Source organism: Pseudophryne corroboree, chromosome 1 (genome assembly GCF_028390025.1).
Source record: "Pseudophryne corroboree isolate aPseCor3 chromosome 1, aPseCor3.hap2, whole genome shotgun sequence".
NCBI classification, from domain to species: Eukaryota; Metazoa; Chordata; class Amphibia; order Anura; family Myobatrachidae; genus Pseudophryne; species Pseudophryne corroboree.
The window spans coordinates 661,798,918-661,818,897 of record NC_086444.1 but is presented as its reverse complement, the minus strand read 5'-3'; the positions used below and the strand labels follow the sequence as shown (position 1 = coordinate 661,818,897).

The 19,980-nt window shown below is 44.7% G+C and overlaps 1 protein-coding gene across 4 annotated transcripts in view; it reads right to left on the bottom strand.

Moving 5' to 3' along the window:
- SMC2 (structural maintenance of chromosomes 2) overlaps positions 1-19,980 on the bottom strand; it is a 213,019-nt gene that overhangs the window by 167,095 nt on the left and 25,944 nt on the right. For all 4 annotated transcript variants that reach the window (XM_063914672.1, XM_063914675.1, XM_063914673.1 and 1 more), the window contains exons 7-10: positions 17,992-18,036; positions 17,204-17,437; positions 16,591-16,740; positions 16,277-16,510 (exon numbers count right to left, since the gene is read on the bottom strand). In XM_063914672.1, the coding sequence (XP_063770742.1) occupies positions 16,277-16,510; positions 16,591-16,740; positions 17,204-17,437; positions 17,992-18,036 (663 nt within the window). The remainder of the gene's footprint in view (positions 1-16,276; positions 16,511-16,590; positions 16,741-17,203; positions 17,438-17,991; positions 18,037-19,980) is intronic.

Here is a 19,980-nt window from a genome sequence, read left to right as displayed (position 1 = left end):
TTTTAGAAATTGTCATTTTTTATCCTTATCTTGTTTTTGTGTTAGTGACTTATTATGTTTGATTAAATTATTGTGTACTAGCACTCAATCCTTCTTTTCCATTTTTATTAATATACATATCAGCGCTGCTAGCTGTTTTCTCTTTGTTGTATATATATTGGGGGTGACTTACCTAATTTTATAGCAGCTGCTTTTTGAGCAACAGTACATATAAGCGCCCGATCCTTTTTATCTTATTGATAGAACAATTCCTTTGACAACAATAGGTTGGTTCATGTGGAAAGAGGAAACCCCCTTCGGTAGAAATTGCTGACGTGTCCTCAATTCAGCTCTATCTTCATAGAAGATCAAATAAAGGCTCTTGTGAGACAAGGCCCCTAACTCAGACACCCGCCTTGCAGATGCCAAGGCCATGGATGAACAGGATGACCACTTTCCAAGTGAGGAACTTCAACTCCACCTTCTGTAAAGGTTCAAACCAATGTGATTGAAGGAACTGCAACACCACATTAAGATCCCATGGTGCCACTGGAGGCACAAATGGAGGTTGGATGTGCAACACGCCTTTCACGAAAGTCTGAACTTCTGGAAGGGAGGTCAATTGTTTCTGAAAGAAAACCGATAATGCTGAAATCTGTACCTTAATTGAGCCCAATTTTAGGCCCGCATCCACACCTGCTTGTAGAAAACGGAGAAAACGTCCAAGCTGAAACTCTTTCGTAGAAGCCTTCTTGGATTCACACCAAGAAACATTTTCTCCAAATACAGTGGTAATGTTTAGACATTACCCCTTTTCTGGCCTGAATAAGTGTGGGAATGACTTCACTGGGAATACCCTTACGGGCTAGGACTTGGCGCCCAACAGTCATGCCGTAAAACGTAGCCGCGGTAAGTCCTGATACTGTTGTAACAGTTCCTCGCGCAGAGGAAGAGGCCAGGGATCTCCGGTGAGAAATTCCTGAAGATCTGGATACCAAGCCCTCCTTGGCCAGTCTGGAACAATGAGGATCGTCCGAATCTCTGTTGTTCTAATGATCTTTAGAACTTTTGGAATGAGAGGAAGTGGAGGGAATACCTACACCGACTGAAACACCCATGGTGTCACCAGTGCAGCCACTGCTATTGCTTGAGGGTCCCTTGACCTGGAACAATATGTCTGAAGCTTGTCGTTGAGACAAGATGCCATCATGTCTACTTGAGGAACTCCCCAACGACTTGTCACCTCTGCGAAGACTTCTTGGTGGAGGCCCCCCTCTCCTGGATGGAGATCGTGTCTGCTGAGGAAGTCTGCTTCCCAGTTGTCTACTCATGGAATGAAAATTGCCGACAGAGCTCTAGCATGTCTTTCTGCCCAGAGGATAATCCTCGTCACCTCTGCCATTGCCGCTGTGCTTTTCGTTCCGCCTTGCCTGTTTATGTACGCGTCTGATGTTATATTGTCCGACTGGATCTGCACGGGATGATCTTGAAGAAGATGTACCGCTTGTAGAAGGCCGTTGTAAATGGCTTTCAATTCCAGTTTATGTGAAGGCAGGCTTCCTGACTTGACCATTTTCCTTGGAAGCTTTCCCCCTGAGTGACAGCTCCCCAGCCTCGGAGACTTGCGTCCGTGGTTACCAGGACCCAGTCCTGAATCCCGAACCTGCGTCCCTCTAGTAGGTGAGAACTGTGTAGCCACCACAGGAGCAAAATCCTGGCTTTTGACGACAGGATTATCTTCCGGTGCATGTGTAAGTTGGATCCGGACCACTTGTCCAACAGGTCCCACTGGAACACTCTGGCATGGAACCTGCCAAACTGAATGGCCTCGTAGGCTGCCACCATCTTCCCCAGCAACCGAATGCATTGATGGATTGACACTCTTGCTGGTTTCAGAACTTGTTTGACCAGACTCCGGATCTCCAGAGCCTTTTCCACTGGAAGAAAAAACTCTGAAGTTCTGTGTCCAGTACCATTCCCAAAAACGACAATCGCATTGTTGGAAGTAACTTTGACTTTGGCAAGTTTAGGAGCCAACCATGTTGTTGAAGAACTTTCAGGGAGAGTGCAATGTTTCGCACCAACTGGTCCCTGGATCTCGCCTTTATCAGGCGATCGTCCAAGTACGGGATAATAGTGACTCCTCGTTTGCGAAAGAGAACCATCATTTCCGCCATCACCTTAGTGAAAATCCTCGGAGCCGTGGATAGACCAAACGGCAACGTCTGAAATTGGTAATGACAATCCTGAATCGCAAATCTCAGGAAAGCCTGATGCGTAGGATAAAAGGGAACATGCAAGTAGGTATCTTTTATGTCCATCGAAACCATAAAATCACCTTCCTCCAGACTGGAGATCACTGCCCTGAGAGATTCCCTTTTGAATTTGACCTTCTTCAGGTAGAAATTTAGGGATTTCAGGTGTAGGATTGGCCTGACCGAGCCGTCCGGCTTCGGGACCACGAAAAAGCCTGAATAAAAGCCTTCACCCTGTTGTGACGGGGGAATCAGGATAATGACTTGATTCTGACAACTTTTAATTTTAAATTTTTTTTTTTTTTTTTTAGCTTTGCATACTACCTCGCTATTCGTCGGAGAAACTGGTAAGACCGATTTGAAAAATCGGCGGGGGGGGGGGGGGGGGGGGGACGTCTTGAAACTCCAGTTTATACCCTTGGGACACTATTTGTAAAACCCACGGGTCCAGGCCCGAACGAACCCAGAACTGACTGAAAAGTTTTAGACACGCCCCCACCTGTGCGGACTCTCGCAAGAGAGCCCCAGCGTCATGCGGTGGATTTGGCAGAAGACGGGGAAGACTTCTTCCTGGTGATCTTTTACCTCATCCCCTTCCTCTACTAGCAAGGAAGGGAGAGCCTCGCCCTCTTCTGTATTTAATGGGCCGAAAGAACTGCATCTGATAGTGGTGTGTTTTCTTTTGTTGTTGAGGAACACAAGGTAAAAAGGATGACTTACCCGCGGTAGCCGTAGGTACCAAATCATCGAGGTTATCCCCAAACAAGACACCACCCTTGTATGGGAGAGACTCCATATTTCACTTGGAGTCCGCATCAGCATTCCACAATGCTCGCCCAGCCGAGACCGCTATGGCATTTAGCCTTTGATCCCAAAAAGCCAAAATCTCTCGCAGTTTCCCTGAGGTACGCCGCAGCGTCCTTGATATAACCCAGCGTCAAGAGGATGCTACCTTATCCAGAGCATCTATATCAGATGACAAGTTATCTGCACACTTTTCAAAAGCACTACTCACCCACGCCGATGCAATGGCAGGTCTGAGTAGCGTACCTGTGGTCGCATAAATGGACTTAAACGTTGTTTGTTTACAATCTGATGGGTTCTTAGGAGCCGCCGTGCCCGGTGCTGGCAGAACCACCTTTTTAGACAAACGTGACAGGGCCTTGTTTGCAACTTTCCATCAGGACTTTTCCAAACTTTTTCAAACAGAGCATTCAGGTCATGAGAAGGAGGAAACGTTACCTACGGTTTCTTCTTTTATACATACAGACCCGTTTATCAGGAAAAGCAGGGTTCTCAGTGATAGGTAACATATCTTTAATAACCATAATCATGTACAGAATGCCAGTTTCCAATTTCGGATCTAAACTGGAATCACTATAGTCGACACTGGAATCAGTGTCCGTGTCGGTATCAGTGTGTAACAACTGGGCAAAAGAACGTTTTTGCGACCCCCAGAGGTCCTGGACCCGTTTCAATACATCCTCCACAGATTTTTACTAATCTCTTACCGATATGCTCCATATGTGCATTCAAGACATTAACCCAGTCAGGAGATGGCGGTGCTGACACGGTCACCCCCGCATACGTCTGTGTCCCTAATATAGCTTCCTCCTGGGAAGAGCACTCCGCCTCAGACATGTCGACACACGTGTACCAAACACCAACAGACACACCGGGCTTATAGGAGACAGACCCACAGTAATACTGTCAGATGGACACAGAGGATTTTTGCCAGCTCACAACCCAGCGCAATCATACAAAGCCTGTGGATAGAATAATGATAACCGACTTGCAGCGCTTTTACTCTGAAATACACTGCCCAAATTACACTGTGCCCCCCCCCTTTTTTAGCACCCTGATACTTGTGTCAGCAGTGAGGGAGGACCAGCGTCTCCGCAGCATTGAGGAGAAAATGGCGCTGAGCTGTGCTGGCCGAGTGAGGAAGAAGTCCCGCCCCTGCAACTGCTCGCTTCTTCCCGCTCTTAAATAAATAATTAATGTCTCTGGCGGGGATAGGACAGTGCCTAGGCACTAATGCCCCCTTCTGCTAGCCAAAACAGAGGAATTATACATGCTGCCCATACATTCATAGCTCAAAAAAATAAAAGGAACACTTAAACAACACAATGTAACTCCAAGTCAATCACACTTCTGTGAAATCAAACTGTCCACTTAGGAAGCAACACTGATTGACAATCCATTTCACATGCTGTTGTGCAAATGGAATAGACAACAGGTGGAAATTATAGGCAATTAGCAAGACACTCACAATAAAGGAGTTGTTCTGCAGGTGGTGACCACAGACCACTTCTCAGCTCCTATGCTTTCTGGCTGATGTTTTGGTCACTTTTGAAAGCTGGCGGTGCTTTCACTCTAGTGGTAGCATGAGACGGAGTCTACAAGCCACACAAGTGGCTCAGGTAGTGCAGCTCATCCAGGATGGCACATCAATGTGAGCAGTGGCAAGAAGGTTTGCTGTGTCTGTCAGCGTAGTGTCCAGAGCATGGAGGCGCTACCAGGAGACAGGCCAGTACATCAGGAGACGTGGAGGAGGCCATAGGAGGGCAACAACCCAGCAGCAGGACCGCTACCTCCTCCTTTGTGCAAGGAGGAACAGGAGGAGCACGCCAGAGCCCTGCAAAATGACCTCCAGCAAGCCACAAATGTGCATGTGTCTACTCAAACGATCAGAAACAGACTCCATGAGGGTGGTATGAGGGCCCGACGTCCACAGGTGGGGGTTGTGCTTACAGCCCAATACCGTGCAGGACGTTTGGCATTTGCCAGAGAACACCGAGATTGGCAAATTCGCCACTGGTGCCCTGTGCTCTTCACAGATGAAAGCAGGTTCTCACTGAGCACATGTGACAGACGTGACAGAGTCTGGAGACGCCAAGGAGAACGTTCTGCTGCCTGCAACATCCTCCAGCATGACCGGTTTGGCAGTGGGTCAGTAATGGTGTGGGGTGGCATTTCTTTGGGGGGCCGCACAGCCCTCCATGTGCTCGCCAGAGGTAGCCTGACTGCCATTAGGTACAGAGATGAGATCCTCAGACCCCTTGTGAGACCATATGCTGGTGCGGTTGGCCCAGGGTTCCTCCAAATGCAAGACAATGCTAGACCTCATGTGGCTGGAGTGTGTCAGCAGTTCCTGCAAGACGAAGGCATTGATGTTATGGACTGGCCCGCCCGTTCCCCAGACCTGAATTCAATTGAGCACATCTGGGGCATCATGTCTCGCTCCATCCACCAACGTTGCACCACAGACTGTCCAGGAGTTGGCGGATGCTTTAGTCCAGGTCTGGGAGGGGATTCCTCAGGAGACTATCCGCCAACTCATCAGGAGCATGCCCAGGCGTTGTAGGGAGGTCATACAAGCACGTGGAGGCCACACACACTACTGAGCCTCATTTTGACTTGTTTTAAGGACATTACATCAAAGTTGAATCAGCCTGTAGTGTGTTTTTCCACAGACCTCCATGGGTTAATAAATTTGATTAATATTGATCATTTTTGTGTGATTTTGTTATCAGCACATTCAACTATGTAAAGAACAAAGTATTTAATAAGAATATTTTATTCATTCAGATCTAGGATGTGTTATTTTAGTGTTACCTTTATTTTTTTTGAGCAGTGTGTATATGTATGTATAAAAAAAAAAAAAAAAAAAAAAACTAGGAAACCACATTGTATGATTTTTAAACAATTTGTATATTCTTGCAGAAAATAAATATTTGGACAATCAAAAAATTTAACCGAGGGTATGTTACAATTACAGAGGTCAAACGTTTCCTGTAGTTCTTGACCAGGTTTGCACACACTGTAGCAGGTATTTTCGCCCACTCTTCCATGCAGATCTTCTCTAGATCTGTCATGTTTTGGGGCTGTCACCGGGCAACACAGACTTTCAACTCCCTCCACAGATTTTCTATTGGGTTGAGGTCTGGAGACTGGCTAGGCCACTCCAGGACCTTGAAATGCTTCTTACGGAGCCACTCCTTAGTTGCCCGGGTGGTGTGTTTGGGGTCATTGTCATGCTGGAAGACCCAGCCACGTTCCATCTTCAATGCTCTTACTGAGGGAAGGAGGTTTTTGGCCAAAATCTCACGATACATGGCCCCAATTCATCCTCTCCTTAATACGGATCAGTTGTCCTGTCCCCTTTGCAGAAAAACAGCCCCAAAGCATGATGTTTCCACCCCCATACTACACAGTGGGTATGGTGTTCTTGGGATACCATTCATCATTCTTCTCCCTCCAACCCCGGCGAGTGGAGTTTATACCAAAAAGTTCGATTTTGCTCTCATCTGACCGCATTACATTTTCCCAATCCTCCTCTGGATCATCCAGATGGTCACTTGCAAACTTTAGACGGGCCTGGACATGTGGTGGCTTAAGCAGGGGGACCTTTCGAGCACTGCAGGATTTCAATCCATGACGACGTAGTGTGTTACTAATGGTAACCTTTGCGACTGTGGTCCCAGCTCTCTTGAGGTCATTGATCAGGTCCTCCCGTGTAGTTCTGGGCTGATTCCTCACCGTTCTCAAGATCATTGATACCCCACGAGGTGAGATCTTGCATGGAGCCCCAGGTCGAGGGAGATTGTCAGTGATCTTGTATTTCTTCCATTTTTAAATAATTGCACCAACAGTTGATCTCTTCTCACCAAGCTTCTTGCCCATTGTCGAGTAGCTCATCCCAGCCTTGTGCAGCTCTACAATTTTGGCCATGGTGGAGAGGTAGCAGTCTGACTGTTTGAGGGTGTGGACAGGTGTCTTTTATACAGATAACCAGTTCAAACAGGTGCCATTAATAACGAGTGGAGGATAGAAGAGCTTCTTAAAGAAGTAGTAACAGGTCTGTGAGACAGAAATCTTGCTGCTTGGTAGGTGTCCAAATATTTATTTTCCACAAGAAAATACAAATAAAATACAAATAAATTGTTTAAAAATCATACAATGTGATTTCCTGTTTTTTTCCCCCAGATTCTGTCTCACAGTTGAAGTGTACCTATGATGGAAATTACAGACCTCTCATATTGATTCCATTATTGGATCCCTATGGGTGCAGACCTATAAGACTACTGTGGGAAAATAAAAGGGAACTGTTTATATCCAGTCCATAAGAGGATCCTTTTGTGATTTACAGCTTTATTTGCTGGAATTTTAATCCAACGAAGCAAGATAAATAAATAATATTTCTACATTTGAGAGAAGAGTACATTTTACTAGGTGACCTATAAGGAACCCCACGAAATGTCATCATAATTTGGGAATTCCATTCCTCAAGTTTTCTATATCTATAAACAACTTAAAGCACAATACTCTGCTCAATTAAAAGCCCTCATCTTTCATGAATGATACAGCTCTTGCAAAATAGCAGAGAACGGTTATTTAGAAAACACCCCTGAAGAAGTCACTATATGACGAAACGCATTGGGTGAAAGCTTTTATTTCATTTCATTTTATTATATCTTATACGAATAATGCTGAAATATTCAATTGTATGTTCATTGTAAATTAAATGTTCATCATTGATTTAATTTAATGTGAATTTAAATTATATTGTTCTTATAATAAAAAGACATACGGGTTTTAAATATGGGTGTTTGCATGTGTAAGGTCATCCTCTCTTTATGAATCATCTGTTAAACTCAATCTAACTATATTAGTCTACAAAATAAGTGCGCTCCACAGAGATATCTTTATTTATTGATCTCTATCGACAAGGGATCCGCTCTGTGTAGAAGCTTGCCCTACTTGTTTATATTAGTAGTAATGGACATAAAAATAAGATTTTACTCACCGGTAAATCTATTTCTCGTAGTCCGTAGTGGATGCTGGGAACTCCGAAAGGACCATGGGGAATAGCGGCTCCGCAGGAGTCTGGGCACAACTAAAAGAAAGCTTTTAGACTACCTGGTGTGCACTGGCTCCTCCCACTATGACCCTCCTCCAAGCCTCAGTTAGGATACTGTGCCCGGAAGAGCTGACACAATAAGGAAGGATTTTGAATCCCGGGTAAGACTCATACCAGCCACACCAATCACACCGTATAACACGTGATACCATATCCAGTTAACAGTATGAAACATAACTGAGCCTCTCAACAGATGGCTCATAACAATAACCCGTTAGTGAACAATAACTATGTACAATTATTGCAGACAATCAGCACTTGGGACGGGCGCCCAGCATCCACTACGGACTACGAGAAATAGATTTACCGGTGAGTAAATTCTTATTTTCTCTGACGTCCTAGTGGATGCTGGGAACTCCGAAAGGACCATGGGGATTATACCAAAGCTCCCAAACGGGCGGGAGAGTGCGGATGACTCTGCAGCACCGAATGAGAGAACTCAAGGTCCTCCTCAGCCAGGGTATCAAATTTGTAGAATTTTGCAAACGTGTTTGCCCCTGACCAAGTAGCAGCTCGGCAAAGTTGTAAAGCCGAGACCCCTCGGGCAGCCGTCCAAGATGAGCCCACCTTCCTTGTAGAATGGGCTTTAACGGATTTAGGATGCGGCAGTCCAGCCGCAGAATGCGCCAGCTGAATTGTGCTACAAATCCAGCGAGCAATAGTCTGCTTAGAAGCAGGAGCACCCAGTTTGTTGGGTGCATACAGGATAAATAGCGAGTCAGTTTTCCTGAGTCCAGCCGTCCTGGAAACATAAATTTTCAAGGCCCTGACTACGTCCAGCAACTTGGAATCCTCCAAGTCGCTAGTAGCCGCAGGCACTACAATAGGTTGGTTCAAGTGAAAAGCTGATACCACCTTAGGGAGAAACTGGGGACGAGTCCTCAATTCTGCCCTATCCATATGGAAAATCAGATAAGGGCTTTTAAATGACAAAGCCGCCAATTCTGATACACGCCTGGCCGAAGCCAAGGCCAATAACATGACCACTTTCCACGTGGGATATTTTAGATCCACGGTCTTTAGTGGCTCAAACCAATGTGATTTTAGGAAATTCAACACCACGTTGAGATCCCAGGGTGCCACTGGAGGCACAAAAGGGGGCTGAATATGCAGCACTCCTTTTACAAATGTCTGAACTTCAGGTAGCGAAGCTAGTTCTTTTTGGAAGAAAATCGACAGAGCCGATATCTGCACCTTAATGGAGCCTAATTTTAGGCCCATAGTCAGCGGTGACTATACACATACATATATATATATATATATATATATATATATATGTATGTATATGTATATGACTATATATATATATATATATATATATATATATATATATATATATATATATATATATATATATATATATATATATATATATATATATATATATATATATATATATATATATGGGTGACTTCCTGTAGGAAGTGCAGAAATCGACCCAGATGAAATTCCTCTGTTGGGGCCTTATTGGCCTCACACCAAGCAACATATTTCCGCCATATGCGGTGATAATGCTTTACAGTTACATCTTTCCTGGCTTTAATCAGCGTAGGAATGACATCCTATCCTCCGGAATGCCCTTTTCCTTTAGGATCCGGTGTTCAACCGCCATGCCGTCAAACGCAGCCGCGGTAAGTCTTGGAACAGACAGGGCCCCTGCTGCAGCAGGTCCTGTCTGAGCGGCAGAGGCCATGGGTCCTCTGAGATCATCTCTTGAAGTTCCGGGTACCACGCTCTTCTTGGCCAATCCGGAACCACGAGTATTGTCCTTACTCCTCGTTTTCTTATTATTCTCAGTACCTTTGGTATGAGAGGCAGAGGAGGGAATACATAAACCGACTGGTACACCCACGGTGTCACTAGAGCGTCCACCGCTATCGCCTGAGGGTCCCTTGACCTGGCGCAATATCTCTCTAGTTTTTTGTTTAGGCGGGACGCCATCATGTCCACCTGTGGTTTTTCCCACTGGTTTACAATCATTTGAAAGACTTCTGGATGAAGTCCCCACTCTCCCGGGTGGAGGTCGTGCCTGCTGAGGAAGTCTGCTTCCCAGTTGTCCACTCCCGGAATGAACACTGCTGACAGTGCTAGCACATGATTTTCCGCCCATCGGAGAATCCTTGTGGCTTCTGCCATTGCCGTCCTGCTTCTTGTGCCGCCCTGTCGGTTTACATGGGCGACCGCCGTGATGTTGTCTGACTGGATCAGTACTGGCTGGTGTAGAAGCAGGGGTTTTGCCTGACTTAGGGCATTGTAAATGGCCCTCAGTTCTAGAATATTTATGTGTAGGGAAGTCTCCTGACTCGACCATAGTCCTTGGAAGTTTCTTCCCTGTGTGACTGCCCCCCCAGCCTCGAAGGCTGGCATCCGTGGTCACCAGGACCCAGTCCTGTATGCCGAATCTGCGGCCCTCTAGAAGATGAGCACTCTGCAGCCACCACAGCAGAGACACCCTGGTTCTTGGAGACAGGGTTATTAGCCGATGCATCTGAAGATGCGATCCGGACCATTGGTCCAACAGGTCCCACTGAAAGATTCTGGCATGGAACCTGCCGAAAGGAATTGCTTCGTAAGAAGCCACCATCTTTTCCAGGACTCGCGTGCAGTGATGCACCGACACCTGTTTTGGTTTCAGGAGGTTTCTGACTAGAGACGACAGCTCCATGGCTTTTTCCTCTGGGAGAAACACTTTTTTCTGGACTGTGTCCAGAATCATTCCCAGGAACAGTAGACGTGTCGTCGGAACCAGCTGTGACTTTGGAATATTTAGAATCCAACCGTGCTGGTGTAGCACCTCCTGAGATAGTGCTACTCCTACCAACAACTGCTCCTTGGATCTCGCCTTTATTAGGAGATCGTCCAAGTATGGGATAATTAAAACTCCCTTTTTTCGAAGGAGTATCATCATTTCCGCCATTACCTTGGTAAACAACCTCGGTGCCGTGGACAGACCAAACGGCAGCGTCTGGAATTGGTAATGGCAATTCTGTACCGCAAATCTGAGGTACTCCTGGTGAGGATGGTAAATGGGGACATGCAGGTAAGCATCCTTGATGTCCAGGGATACCATGTAATCCCCCTCGTCTAGACTTGCAATAACCGCCCTGAGCGATTCCATCTTGAACTTGAATTTTTTTATGTATGTGTTCAAGGATTTCAAATTTAAAATGGGTCTCACCGAACCGTCCGGTTTCGGTACCACAAACAGTGTGGAATAGTAACCCCGTCCTTGTTGAAGTAGGGGCACCTTGACTATCACGCGCTGGGAATACAGTTTGTGAATTGCCTCTAGCACAGCCTCCCTGTCCGAAGGAGTTGCTGGCAAGGCTGATTTGAGGAAACGGCGGGGGGGAGACGCCTCGAATTCCAGCTTGTACCCCTGAGATACTACTTGAAAGATCCAGGGATCCACCTGTGAGCAAGCCCACTGATCGCTGAAATTTTGGAGGCGGCCCCCCACCGTACCTGGCTCCGCCTGTGGAGCCCCACCGTCATGCGGCGGACTTGGAAGAAGCGGGGGAGGACTTTTGCTCCTGGGAACTAGCTGTTTGTTGCAGCCTTTCCCCTACCTCTGCCTCTGGACAGAAAGGACCCGCCTTTTCCTCGCCTGTTTTTCTGGGTCCGAAAGGACTGTACCTGATAAAACGGCGCTTTTTTAGGCTGTGAGGGAACATGGGGTAAAAATGCTGACTTCCCAGCTGTCGCTGTGGAAACGAGGTCCGAGAGACCATCCCCGAATAACTCCTCACCCTTATAAGGCAAAACTTCCATGTGCCTTTTGGAATCTGCATCCCCCGTCCACTGCCGGGTCCATAAGCCTCTCCTAGCAGAAATGGACAAAGCACTTATTTTAGATGCCAGCCGGCAGATCTCCCTCTGTGCATCTCTCATGTATAAGACTGAGTCTTTTATATGCTCTATGGTTAGCAGAATAGTGTCCCTGTCAAGGGTGTCAATATTTTCTGACAGGGAATCTGACCACGCAGCGGCAGCACTGCACATCCATGCTGACGCAATAGCTGGCCTAAGTATAATGCCTGTGTGTGTATATATAGACTTCAGGATCGCCTCCTGTTTTCTATCCGCAGGCTCCTTCAGGGCGGCCGTATCCGGAGACGGAAGTGCCACCTTTTTAGACAAACGTGTGAGCGCTTTATCCACCCTAGGAGGTGTTTCCCAACGTGCCCTATCCTCTGGCGGGAAAGGGAACGCCATTAGTAATTTTTTTGAGATTATCAATCTTTTATCAGGGAAAGCCCACGCTTCTTCACACACTTCATTTAATTCTTCAGATGGGGGAAAAACTAGGGGTAGTTTTTTCTCCCCAAACATAATACCCTTTTTTGTGGTACCTGGGTTTAAATCTGAAATGTGTAACACCTCTTTCATTGCCTCAATCATGCAGCGAATGGCCTTAGTGGACATTAGATTAGACTCATCGTCGTCGACACTGGTATCAGTATCCGTGTCGACATCTGGGTCTGCCATCTGAGGTAGCGGCCGTTTTAGAGCCCCTGATGGCCTTTGAGACACCTGGGCAGGCACAAGCTGAGAAGCCGGCTGTCCCGCATTTGGCATGTCGTCAAATGTTTTGTGTAAGGAGTCGACACTTGCACGTAATTCCTTCCATAAAACCATCCACTCAGGTGTCTGCCCCGCAGGGGGTGACATCACTTCTACAGGCATCTGCTCCGCCTCCACATAATTTTCCTCCTCAAACATGTCGACACAGCCGTACCGACACACCGCACACACACCGGGAATGCTCTAAACAGAGGACAGGACCCCACAGAAGCCCTTTGGGGAGACAGAGAGAGAGTATGCCAGCACACACCAGAGCGCTATATACTGCAGGGACTAACTGAATTATGTCCCCTATAGCTGCTATAATATTTACTGCGCCTAAATTTAGTGCCCCCCCCTCTCTTTTTTACCCTTTTTCTGTAGTGTAGACTGCAGGAGAGAGTCAGGGAGCTTCCTTCCAGCGGAACTGTGAGGGAAAAATGGCGCCAGTGTGCTGAGGGGGATAGCTCCGCCCCTTTTTTGCGGACTATTCTCCCGCTTTTTTAAGGATTCTGGCGGGGTAATTATCACATATATAGCCTCTGGGGCTATATATTGTTATTGTTTTGCCAGCCAAGGTGTTTTTATTGCTGCTCAGGGCGCCCCCCCCCAGCGCCCTGCACCCTCAGTGACCGGAGTGTGAAGTGTGTATGAGAAGCAATGGCGCACAGCTGCAGTGCTGTGCGCTACCTTGGAGAAGACAGAAGTCTTCATGCCGCCGATTTTCCGGACTTCTTCTTGCTTCTGGCTCTGTAAGGGGGACGGCGGCGCGGCTCCGGGACCGAACACCAAGGCCAGTTCCATGCGGTCGGTCCCTCTGGAGCTAATGGTGTCCAGTAGCTTAAGAAGCCCAAGCTAGCTGCAAGCAGGTAGGTTCGCTTCTTCTCCCCTTAGTCCCTCGTTGCAGTGAGCCTGTTGCCAGCAGGTCTCACTGTAAAATAAAAAACCTAAAATATACTTTCTTCTAAGAGCTCAGGAGAGCCCCTAGTGTGGATCCAGCTCGGCCGGGCACAAAAATCTAACTGAGGCTTGGAGGAGGGTCATAGTGGGAGGAGCCAGTGCACACCAGGTAGTCTAAAAGCTTTCTTTTAGTTGTGCCCAGACTCCTGCGGAGCCGCTATTCCCCATGGTCCTTTCGGAGTTCCCAGCATCCACTAAGACGTTAGAGAAAACTAACTGACATATATATATAAAGAATAAAAAAAACAAAACATCAGTAGTATTTATTAAGAGCGCACCAAGGGATTATACATACATTATATATATATATATATATATATATATATATATATATATATATATATATATATATACACAGGTTGAGTATCCCATATCCAAATATTCCGAAATACGGAATATTCCGAAATACGGACTTTTTTGAGTAAGAGTGAGATAGTGAAACCTTTGTTTTTTGATGGCTCAATGTACACAAACTTTGTTTAATACACAAAGTTGTTAAAAATATTGTATTAAATGACCTTCAGCCTGTGTGTATAAGGTGTATATGAAACATAAATGAATTGTGTGACTGTACACACACTTTGTTTAATGCACAAAGTTATAAAAAATATTGGCTAAAATTACCTTCAGGCTGTGTGTATAAGGTGTATATGAAACATTAGTGTATTCTGTGCTTAGTCTTGGGTCCCATCACCATGATATCTCATTATCAGATGCAATTATTCCAAAATACGGAAAAATCCCATATCCAAAATACCTCTGGTCCCAAGCATTTTGGATAAGGGATACTCAACCTGTGTGTATATTATATATATATATATATATATATATATATATATATATATATATATATATATATATATATATATATATATATATATATATATATATATATATATATATATATCTAAGCGCTGCCCTAGACCTGAGGTATATATTAGAATACTAGTACAATATATTCTATAACAGGTACACTTTTTCGTAACGAACGCTGTCTGTATAAAGACATGTAGAATACTCAGATGTTTGTAAAGTTAAAGCGCTGTATACAGGTGGCTTTACAAAGGAGACCTTGCCCTGCAGTCCCGGAGATCAGCCGCAGCTATGCTCAGAAGATGGTGCCCAGCATCTCAGTCAGGCAGTGAGGGATAGTGTGAGGCAGCACCAGGGCGGGAAAATCTGCTCAGAGATGATGCCCTGGACCGGGGGCTACAGGTCAAGCGCCACCTCCCCTATGCTGAAATTCCACCCCGGGTACTGCGAGTCTTATCAAATGGGGTGTTAGTACACCCGACCTGTACTCAGCCCCTGTGGTCTAGTGGGATCCCTGGAGACAATGTCAACGCCAGCGCCGCGACCCGTCTCCCTAGGTCGCAGACGGAACGCGATTTAATGGCGGCTATCGCCTGGGGAACCCTCTTACGTCCTCCGCGTAGCAGCCACGCGAACCAAGAGAGCGTCTGCGTCTGTGTTTCCAAGACGGAGCGTCTCTGTCGCAAGTACCCGGGAACTGAGCCGCAGGAGTATGCGACGCCGCTTGGGAGGTGATGGAGCTGCAGCGCTGTAGTGTCACCCTGACAGTCCACAGAAGAAATCTTCTTAGAAGCTTTTTCAGGGCTGCCCAGTGCAGCCCTCCTATCAGGTGACCTGCTTATGCAGGCACCAATTCGAAACTGAGCTCCAGTGCCTTGAGGCGGGGTTCATAAAAGAAGGCCCCAATGCATCCTAGGACAGCCTAAAGCTTCAGCCTGTTGGTGCTTCTGGATTAAGATCCACTCTACACCCCAATGTTTTTCTGTGGAAACCAATGTATCCTGCTGCAGAAATTCTAACATGTTTAAACCTTGAAGGGGGGTACACACGGCCGGATTCGGGCTCAGCGCGGTGTGTGCTGAGCCCGATGTCAGTTTAGCACACATCGCAGCAGGTGTCTGTACACACGCTGCGATGTGTGCTGGTCCGATCCTAACTAGACAGCAAGGCTCGATGAGAGACTAGCGATCTAGCCATATCTTGACTGCATGCAGTCAAGATCTGAGCCAGCGACAGCGACATGCAGGGCCAAGGATCGACATTGCAATGGGGCATGCACACTGAGTGATCCGTTCTTAATTTCAGATTACTTAGCAATCAAGCAACAGTCTTTGTGCGTATACCCCATAGCATAGCAGAGCATTTGGTATCAGGAGTCACGTAGGACTGTATGATAGTGCTGTGAACTGCTACTACCACAATTGGAGCACCATTCGATCCATGCAGAGTCTCCAAAGAGAAGTTATGACTTTAATACAGTTCACCAAGCCATGTATCAGTAAACACTGAAATGTCAGAACTATGACTACAATCATACAATATTGGTACACAAGTGTTTAACAAACAGATACAGCTGTGATGCACTGGAGATGATGCCGCCATCCTCAACTACAAGGACTGAATGGTGAATACCACTGGTGTTCAAACCACAATTTGTAGTCTCTATGGCAACCCTTACTTATTCAGACCACACTTAAACCTCAATTACTATGAATTAATAAACATTCCCAAAGCTCACGTCTATACAAATATTACGTTATTGCATTAAGTTTCTTGTAAGTACCTGTTTGGACTCTGTTTCTGCTTTACTGATCTCATTCTTGCAAGTCATCATCTGTCCTGCAAGTGTAGCCTCCTCTCCGTCCTCATTACTGGACAGACCAGCAGACACAGCATTGAAATGTTGCTGAGCAGCAGTAAGACCCTCTGCATCCTTCTGACTGGTCTCCTGCAGGGAGCTCAGGCCATCGGTTATCTTCTTAATTTCTTTCTCTTTGTTAGTCAAAGCCTTGGCATCCTTCATTAAAGCAGTAGAAATATTTCAGATTGTTACATTAAAATGCTGTTCTCACCATCCCCAAAGACTTTGCAACTTACCTCTTCCATGCTCTTCACCAACTCCTTACGTTTCTTTTCTTCCCCTTTCAAGTTTTGTTTTTTGAGATCCAAGGAGCTCTGTGCTTTAGTGTCCGTTCTTTGAGCTTCGGCAAGACTTTCTTCCAAACTCCGTAATGCCCCTCCAATCTCCTGCAAAATAAATCAACAGAACAAAGCCTACAATTACTACTGTGCACAAGGACCATTAACTTACTGGAACTTTTGCATTTCAAATCCACCAAAATGAAAAAAACTCAACTCAGTATTTTGTTGTATACACAATAACAGAACATGCAACTATCAAAGCTCTTTACTGTCACGATACGTAAGCTGCACCTGTTGGCACATATGTATTCGCAGCTGTTTGGCCTGAATGTTGAACAATCATATTTGCACATATTAAGTGATCATATATTTGGCAAGTCAACCACTGCTCTTTCTATTTGTCAATCAAGGTGAGCACACAGATCCTAATAAGATATGCCTATGGAAAAACAAAATCACTCTTGCAGCCAATACTTTTAAATAAATTCTTGATCAGGTTATTAACTATTTTATAAAGCACCTTGAATTTAATTTATGTTGCGTTCAAACAAGCAGCCGTTAGTCGTACCTGATCTCTCTTCTTCTCCAGCTCTGCAATCTCTTTGCTCAAGTCTTTAACCTTTCCCTCATTGTCTGCCATGGTCTCCTGAAGCTTAAGGATTGAATCCTGCATTTCCTTCAGCTCCTCAGCAGAACGCACCTTTGTCTCCTCTGCACATACAAACTGGTAAGCCACATAGAGACGGCTCAGATGCTCAATTTCACGTGTGATTTTCTGGTATTCCAAATAGGAGGATCTTTCCTATAAAACCAATGTGGACACTAAGTAGATTTTATTCTTTCAGGTGATAACAGGCGTTACAGCTACTGAACACAGATTAAAAAAAAAAAAGTAATAGTTAAAATAACTTTACATTAAATATGCCATGGTTAAACTTTTTCATATGAAGCCCACTAAACCAAAGTTTATGCCCATGCAATGTAACACGCATGTCTGCAGTGCATCCAGATGTGCCCAGTTACATCTTAGCCCACAAGCTAAAAGTCGCGGCGTATAGTATGGGAGTAGGGAGATTGCATAGATGATGCTCCCTTAACTAATTGGACTATGCGGCGGCGGTCCTTTAGTAAGGGTAGTGGGAAGTTATGATCCCATTACCCTTAGCTTTATTCTGTTGTTGCTGCCGGAGGTACTCTCGATACCACAGGACTCAATACGGAGCTGGAGGCCACGCTAAGCGTGACAGCAAGGATGTAGCTGCTCACATTTGCTAGAAGGTACTCAATTGATTTAAGGTCAATTTTAGCTTGTAAATCAATCAATTTTTTAGGGAACTTAAAGTTGCACTCACTTACCTCTTTAAGTTTATGTATTGTCGGGGTGATCTCTTCCTCCAAAACCTATACAAAATATAAATACAAGGGTGCATTAATTAAACAAAAAAATGATTATATATATATATATATATATATATATATATATATATATATATATATATATATATATATATATATATATATATACACACACATATATATATATATATATACATATATATATATATATATATATATACACACACACACACACAATATATATATATATCTATATATATCTATCTATCTATATATACACACACTATATATATATATATATATATATATATATATATATATATATATACACATACATATATACACACACACATATATATATATATACATACACACATATATATACATATATACACACACACACACACACACACACATACATGCACACAGATTTTTAGTACTATTTACTTCATACTCTATATACAAAAATGTAATACTTCAAGGTTTTCATATCAATAACAACTTAGTCATAATGGGAAATGCTACACAAAGTAATGAAATTATGACTATTACACACCTTAATGATGGACTATTGTTATTGGTGTGCTCTAATTTCATATAACATTACTATGTTTTTTGCAGTTTAATTTGTATGTATTGCACATTAAAACTGAAATGATATAATAGAATCAATGCAACTAATAGGGACAGTCTGTGCAGTAAATCTTAACTGATTGGCCAAAGTTTGTTCTGTGTTGGCAAAGCCCTTTCTGGGGGGACTTCCCATTGCCAACCCTAGTGTTCATGTAAACAGGCCCATCCAAGGAGGAGAAAGGACCACCTGCTTGGACCATCATATGTATGGGGGTACATGCCACCATGCTACAATACAGCCAAGGAACTTCAAATTATTTTTTTTAAATCATGTGATTAATAGCTTTAAATAAACACCGTAATACAGGTTGTATACAATTAATATGAGAGAGCAGTGTGTCTCCTGTAGTTCACAAACTTAAGGTGCACTATAACAGTGCGAGCTCCTGTGGGTCGTTACTGTTTATCTTTATCAGCTGAACATGCAGACAAATTTAGGCTATATCTTTCATGACTGCATGTTCAGGGATGGGAAGGGTGACGTCACTGAACAATATCATTTATTATTCAGTGTGTATGCTCTATATCATTCATTCTGCTCCTGTAGAATTTTCAAGGGAAATCTAGCTTTATTGTTTCAAAATCATCTAATGTGCATGCACCTTCAAGGCCAATACACACTGGGTGATTTTGAGCTGAAAGCAGGTCACTTTTGGTGTGTTGAGCTGCTTTCAGCACAAAGCCGCCCAGTGTGTATGCCCCGGCAATGAGTGCTGATGTGCGCTCCAGCTTCATCGCCGGAGGCCGTCGTTCATCTACTGGTATTACCAGCAGATGAACGGCGAGGTGGGCGGCTTTCCATAGCGTCCTGCTATGGAAAGCCGCTCACCCCCGCTGACATCGCTGGGCAGGGGGGAAAAGCGATCAGTGTGTATGGACCTTTAGAATGATAAATAGACATTGGTAACACCACTAAAGGCCTAACACATTACAAAAAGTTTCACAAATGATAACTAAACCTTTTGCTATTAACTTTGATCCTTACACATTTAGAGCATATGTAAAACCTAAACAAAAGGTGATTAAATCAATTGCAGGCAGATTCTGTCCTTTTTGTAGCACAATTTACAAAAAGAGGATTTTGGTACTTACCGATAAATCCATTTCACTGAATCCTCTAGGGGACACTGGAGTCCTATACAGTAGGGGTGTGAAGCTTGCAACCGGAGGTGTGGCACAATCTAAAAATTAGCATTGTCTGCACAGCCGGCTCCTCCCCCTTCACATCCCTTCTCCCTCAGTTTGAAAAATTTGACTGAGAGACTAGGACATGATACTATAGCCATGGCGAGGAACCGAACCGTACAACATATCAAACAGCAACCAAGAACTCTTAATCGAATAACTAATGCTGTT